The 7,499-nt window shown below is 39.6% G+C and overlaps 1 protein-coding gene across 1 annotated transcript; it reads right to left on the reverse strand.

The window, feature by feature from the left end:
• Nucleotides 1-1,086: 1,086 nt before the first annotated feature.
• On the reverse strand, nt 1,087-1,234 carry LOC104277949 (interferon alpha-inducible protein 6-like; the record flags this gene model as incomplete). Its single annotated transcript, XM_009874767.1, has 1 exon — nt 1,087-1,234. A coding segment is annotated over exon 1 (148 nt), but the record flags the coding sequence as incomplete, so codon positions are not given.
• Between the last annotated feature and the right edge of the window lie 6,265 nt (nt 1,235-7,499).

The raw sequence follows: 7,499 nt of genomic DNA on the forward strand, positions 1-7,499 counted from the left end.
ACCCTGACAATTCTATGATTCTATGATACTGTATCAAAAAATAACTTACTTCCTCTCAGTCAAGATTATCACATTTTTTACTATTAAAACATGCCCCAAATCTGGACCCCGGCCAGCTTACCTGGCCAGTCAGCCTTTTTTATGGGTGGAAAGCCTCAGGTTCACCTCCATCCTTCAGCAGACTTCTAGCTGGATTAGGCCGGTGGTTGACCCAATATGGAAGAGATTCGCCACCAGCCTGCTGATTAGCACACTCCTGACACATGGGAGATGTGGGCCCAAGACCCCTAAGGCAGAAAGGGTTTTGAAGCCTTTATCCCAGGTCAGTGAGCTGTCTGGCCAGTGTGCTGCTGGGTAGAGCAGGATTGCAGGCGGCACTCTCTTCTGTGGAGTCACACCTGCTGAATCAGGTCACACAGACAGGCTGGCAGGGAGAATGCCTTGTGCATGAATCCCACGGGGTTTGGGGTTAAACAACTACCAAGCTGCTTAGAGTCGGCAGGTCAGGGACTGCTTTGTGCATGCAACAGAAAAGCAAACACCTGCAGAGTTAGCTCATGTGGAAGCCAGCTATGCCTAATTTTAGTACTTAGATGCTGTCAAAGATGTGCATATATTACCTTCGTGAATTCAGCTCTTTGACTGAAGCTAATTTCTCTTTGCTGTAGCGTTTGCATAAGGTTTTATGGGTCCTCCCTGTATGGATGTGTGTGAGTAAAGAGCAAGGGGAATCCGGTAATTTATATGAAATGTAGGTACACAGATCATGTTCTTGCATAAGTGTACCATTGCTTATTTCTACCATGACTTTCCATATTATTGATGATTCCTAGCACAATGGAGAGAGCACAAACATCAAATAAACACTGTCCTGAAGCTCATGAATACTGCATATGTATGTCTACATTCATGCATATGTACATACACAGAAAACACCCTTAATAGCATCACACTCACAATGTGCAGTAAAATCTTTTGTCTTCAGTTCAATACAGAGAGATTACTCTGTAACCTTATTGTCAAGGAAAAATAAACTGGCCCTAGGCACTAAGCCAGAAAACCACACACACACAAAACTGCTCCTACCAAATTCTTGGAGAGTAGCAGTAGGGCCTCCAGAATGCACACCTCCCCCAGACGATTTTGCTTCTTGAGACATCATCGATGAAGCACGCGATCCTCCTGCGATCCCGGAGGAAGTGAAACCAGCCTTTTGGACATTGTAGTCAGACATTTTCCCGTCTGACGATGTGGAATTGTGGAATCCACTGAAGCACTGTGAGGGTCAGCCAATCTTTTTATAGACTGTCTAGCTCACAGCGAAGAAATGAAACTACTACCATGACCAGAAAGAAAAGAAACTGAAACTGATCCTTATCCAGGAAATGAAACTGAACTTTGGAACATACTTTTTTGTTGCTGTTATCAGGATAAAGTTTAGGAAAAGGAACCGATTTCTTCTTGTGATACTAAAACAAATCAGTAGCACATCAATCACTGATTGGCTACCGATGTGGCTTTTTTGCTTCTTTATTCTTTTGCATCGCATTGTATTGTTCTGAAATGCACCTGCAGAAGATAGTCCGTCATTTTAAGAGTCGATACAGTTCTGAGCAAAGACAATAGATTAAAAAGCACCAAAATATTGGTCGTGTAAAAACTGCTGCTTGAGTGTAGAATTCTGCTTGAGTGTAGAATTCACCTGCAGTACATCTACCCCTGAAAATAACTGCTCTAACAGAGGGCTGGAAATCAGAACTCAGTTAACAATGGATGGTTGAAATTAATTGCTTTGTGGAAGGAAGTGTCAGGGAAGGAACTTGTGTCATATGAGCAGGTTGACACAAATGTTTTGTTCTTCCTCATGCAAATCCTGCTAAAGCAGAGCCTCCACCTTTAATGAACAGGCCTTTGTAAACGGCACACATGCTCCTATATTGCAGTATTTCTTAACCAGTAGTTTAAATAAGGCGGTTTAAAAATCCGTGGGCCTCCTTGCTTCGGTAAAGAGGAATATTTGGTTAGGTCACACCACCACAGGGACGGCCTTCAAAGCGGGGGGTACACATAACTAAGACTATAGCATTTTCATGGTTGTGTAACATCTGTCTAACATCTGATGGGTTGTGGAACAAAGGATACAAAGTCTGTTCATCTCTTATTCTGTCGCCTCTTTATCTGAGCAGTGGGATATGTGGCCTGTGTAACGAGGAGCAACGCTGGTTTTTTAACTCTTTCATTCAATTTTTCTTCAATTCATATATCTTAGTTTTCTTTAATTCTAATGTTTTGTGGTTTTATTTTCTACTCTGCTTATATTAGGACTTCTGTTATTATGACATCTTTATCCCTATGATTTCTCCAGTCTCTCATCTGTCATTTTGAATTACTTAATGTTATAAATATCTAAAATTGCTGTTTAAATGCAAGTTATATTCCATATAAAAATAGGAGAATTAATGTTATAGGCCTTCTTTAAAGTGACAACAAACCCCAAAATGTCACTTTCTTTGTACATATTGCTGCAGATCCTTCTTTCAGGACTGCTAAAACACTTCGGTGCTTTGTTAATATAATTTATTTATTACTCCAAACAGTGTTTCAGGAAATTATGATAAAGTCTGTCAAAGATACAGGAAATGAAGGTTTCATGAAACTGCAGAGACTATATGTGATGACCTTTTACTTAATCCTAAACCACAACTCATAATGGATACACACAGTTGCTCGACTAAAAATAGTTAAAATTAGATAAAAGTTTTATAGCAAACAAAGTGCCTCAGGGCAAATCATCAAATCCAACAGTCAACTTCAACCTCCTTTCAGGTAGTTGTAGAGAATGATAAGGTCTGCTCTCAGCCTCCTCTTTTCCAGGCTAAACAATCCTAGTTTTCTCAGCCGCTGCTCATAAGACTTGTTCTTCAGACCCTTGACCAGCTTTGTTGTCCTCCTCTGGACATGGTCCACCAACTCAATGTCCTTCTTGTAGTGAGGGGCCAAAAACTGAACACAGTATTTGGGGTGTGGCTTCACCAGTGCTGAGTACAGGGGGACAATCATGCCTTGCTGGCCACGCTATTTGTGACACAGGCCAGGATGCTGTTGGCCTTCTTGGTAACCTGGGCACACTCTTGGCTCAAGTTCAGTGTCAACGCTACAAACTTGACTGATTATTTGTACTTTTGGTTCAGCCTATCATCTCTGGGTCTGGTGTGCTCACCTTGCTTGGGGTGGTAGGACAGGACCTCACTGTGCCCTGGCAACACATGATATGACTAACATCGCAGCATCCAGTTTAAAAAGAGACAATGTCACTACTGAAGTAGTTGGGACAAGCACTCAATCCCTGAGCCCCCAGCTTCCAGAGGTCCTCTCCCTCCACTGAATCATTCACAAAGACATGCTTCTCCTCTCTCATCTGCCAGCTTTGTGGGAGATGTTTTCCTAAATGGTCCTCTACCTTTTTTTTTTTTTTTTAATTCCCTGCTTTGTTTTACTGGTATTTCTGATTAGAAACTGAAACTTCCAAGATGTTAGGCAAATGTAGTTGATGTCCATCTGAGTTTGCTGGGAACCCGACATGGTAGTACTAAGGCAGCTCTTAATCCTTGTGGACTGTTTGTCAAAAGTCCAGGCAGTCTGGACTGATACAACTTCTAGTTGAAGTATGGAAAGAAGGAGGAAACAACTAATTTGTATCACTGTGCCTGACATCATAACAGTAAATTGGATGTGGAAGAGTATCTGAGTAATTTCTCTGCTCCAGAAGCTAAAAATCTAAGAAGAGGAGATGGGTGGTGTGAGCTGACCTGAAAATCATCCAGTGGCGTTTTAAGCCTCAGAGAACTGAGAGTCAAAGCCATGAAGACCAAGAGTTATGACTGCCTTTATTTTCAGCTTCACTACAATTTCAGTAGCCTTAGGTGCTGAAGCATTTATACATGTAGTTAACATAGTTTGATGTTTAGCACTCTGAGTTTCAGGTTCAAATTAAACTCTAAAGTATCAAAAATCATACACTGTCTAGACTGCGTGCTCTTTGAAAAGAACTACAAAAACCAGAGGCTTGATTGGAAGAACTCTAAAAATTTGAGCTCCCTTCTTCAGTTTTAAAAAAAAAAAGCACACTAGCTGAAAATACCAGAACAACCAAAAAAACCAGATGTGCATGCAACTCTTCTATACTTTGCTCAAGAATGACCTTGCTCACTTGTATCTATGGGTATAAACTGATGTGTCTCTCTCGTAATTTCCTTGAAGTCATCACTAGTGTGCCACTTTGAGATATTTTCCACATGGTGAAGTTGGGCAGATGATTACAGATGTTAATCTCTGCATAGCCTGCTTTTGGTAGCCACTTTTTTCATTCCAATAACATGTCCATTGAAGTCACTTTTTCATAAACATTTTCCCATAAACCTCTGTTTCAAAAGAGATTATTCAAACAGCTTTTAAACAATTACTCTTTTGAAGGGTCTAATTGAAGGAAATAAACCTGTAGAGAATCTGACTGAATCAAAGATCCTCAGCATCCAAGATTATCTATCTGTCACCCTGTGACCTATTTCCTTCACACTACTTTTTAATTTTTGTAGCAATTATAGTGTATATGGATAATACCTATTAGCATATTTATGGTCATTGCTTCATATTTATTGTCTGCACAACTCATTAATCTTCATCTTGTGTGTGAGGCTGACAGCTCAATCTATTTTGCAATCTCTGGGCAGCAGCCATATCCAAAAAGCTTTTGTTTCCCTGTAAATAAACTGTGTTCAGGACCAGAGGACAATGGTACATCATGCAGTGATTGACACAAGCCATGGCTGCTAATCAAAAGTAGATTTTATTACCAGCTGAGTCAAGTGCATTATGGGGCCATTGTTCTAGTGCTGTCAGGGCAAGAGCATACGTAGTCAGTCACCTTCTCAAGATGGGCTGATTGTTCTCCAAGATTAGACAGAGTTGCCTTATTATCCATCCCAGACAACACGGCATCTCACCCAAACAGACGCCTTTACAGAAACTGCCTGTACATTGAATTGATTTGAATTGCTAATGCATAATCTGTCCAGCACAGATGTGCAATGAATATTTGGATGTTGTTTTGCATGTCAGTTGAGAAGGCTGAATGATGAGGTGATGATCGTTCAGTGATGGGTACTGGACATTTGCCAACAATTGAGTTTGAGCACTTTCCCTGACAGTAATCAGATCAGCTTCCAAAACGTCTTTTCTTCAATTCACTGACAATTTATGTTAGAAGATAATGCATCTCTCTCACAGTTAACACAGTTGGCAGCAATTTGCATTTTTTTCATATAATTAAATTTTTCGTTTCACCAAAGAAGAAATACATACAAGCTGCATATAACTGATATACATATTCCAAGACACTTCCAGAGTAATTCCACTTGAGTGAGAGGCCATCTAGATAAGTCAAAAATGCTGAAACTCTCCATAGTGCAGGTGGCACTAGTTATATTAGTTATAAAGCTACATTTGCCACTAAAAATTAGGAACGTCATTATCAAGCTGTATTAGGTAAACTTTCCAAAAAACCCCAATTAATGCAATAAGCATTTAACATATGATTACGGTCATGTTTTGAGAAGTTCAGCAAACATAATGTTCTGATCTAAAAATTTTCAGTCTCTGTCAGGACTGACATATATATAATAGGAACAGAAATCACCTCCATGGGATTTATACTAATGACATCAAGGGACTGATATGAGCTCATACAGTGACATCACCTGATTCACATGAATGTGGAAGAGTCATAATCATAGAATCCTGCAAAAATTTAGGTTGGAAGGAATCTCTGGAGATCATCTAGTCCAGCCAGAAACTTACCCTGTTAATTGCTCAGAGACACACTTGATGGAGTTCTAAGTATCTCCAAAGATGGAGAGTTCACATTCTCTCTGAGCAATTTGTATTTGGATAGTATTTTACAACCTTTGTAAGTGATTTTTCCCTCCTATATATCTAGTTAGAATTCTGCAACTTAGGTCTGTTGTCCCTTGTCCTTTCTCTGTACACCTCTGAGGAGATTCTCCATCTTCCTTAAATCTTTCATTATTTCAGATCTAAAGAGCACAGTTAAAACCCTGCCTTTAGTACATAAGTAGCTAAAGAACTATTGATAGCTTAAAAAATCAGAGGCTCGTGAACATTTCTGATGATGCTTAAAAAAATTACCTTCCAACTTTATTTAGGTGTGTTTCTAGTGTATCTCCAACCATATAGGGAAACACTTTCCTAGAGAGATAGAGAACAATGTTTCTCAAGAACTTCCAGAGCTCTTTTTAGAATATACATTAATTAATGCAGAGTTCTTATCTTTTTTCTAATGTAAAGATGAGGATTCATGAGTGTGTTGTAGGCATAAAAATAATTTCCTTTACCTGCAGGTCTTCCTATTAGTAAAATTAGCTAGGAAAAAAAATGGGAAGTGACTGAGCCAGAAACTTTACAAAGAAGGTCAGAAAGGTAAGTCTGATTTTTCCATACGTCAGCCTTGTTCAGGGTTAGGCTAAGTGGGTCTCATTTGGATTTTTATTATAATTTTCATCTGTCAAAAGCAAGACATCATTATCCATGTATTACAGATGCAACAAATCACAAAGTTGCACTGGTGGCTTTTGGGGGGGGAAGAAAATTCCCATTTTTATGCTTTTATTTTGTGTGCTATTAAAAAGAGAACTATAGACATGTATAACATCTGTACGCACACACTGCATACTCATAATTTATATCACCTGAAATTCCATGGATTTTCCAGCTAGAAATCCAGAAACCAAGCTTTGAATAAATGGCCTAAGAAGACTAAGTTTAGACATCAAATGGAGTTAGATGACAAAATCTTACAGATGTCCACTTCACACATCTAAATTCCATTCTGTACTCCTCAGAACTCCACCCAGCTCAGTCCTACCTCACACTGGCACCTCTGCTTTTGACCTTAATGCTATGCTGGTAAGCATAGTCAGTCTTGATGTTGTAGTTTATGCCGGGACTTTGCTTCATAATCCAAACATAGCAGATGAGGCTGTCCTTAAAACAGACTCTGCAAAAGAGGGAGCAGTTCTGCCTTGAATGCCCAAGCTTAGAGGATTCACGTACATCAGGCCTTTGAGAACAGCACCATTGGATGCTCAGCCATGGACTTGTGTTCCCGTTTGTTCTCTACCTCCAAGGAAGTCTTCATTATTTCATTGGGCTTCATCCCTGAGCTACCATATGCTTTGGGGACACTGAAATGGAAACCTGGTCATCATTCTCATAGCTGTTAGTTTCTGCTGCAAGGAGAGTGGTACTTGAAAGGTGTCATGGAACAACCGGTGATTAATGTTATTAGTGTGGTAATTTTTTATCCCAAAGACATTTAGCATGAGCCATTATTCCTTCACTGAAGGATCCTTTCCTTAGGGCTAAAAGTCTTATTTTCCAAAGCATGGAAAGTTACTTCAGCTGACAAATAAGTGTTAGCAGCA

Source organism: Apaloderma vittatum, unplaced genomic scaffold, assembly GCF_000703405.1.
Source record: "Apaloderma vittatum isolate BGI_N311 unplaced genomic scaffold, ASM70340v1 scaffold15308, whole genome shotgun sequence".
Lineage (NCBI taxonomy): Eukaryota > Metazoa > Chordata > Aves > Trogoniformes > Trogonidae > Apaloderma > Apaloderma vittatum.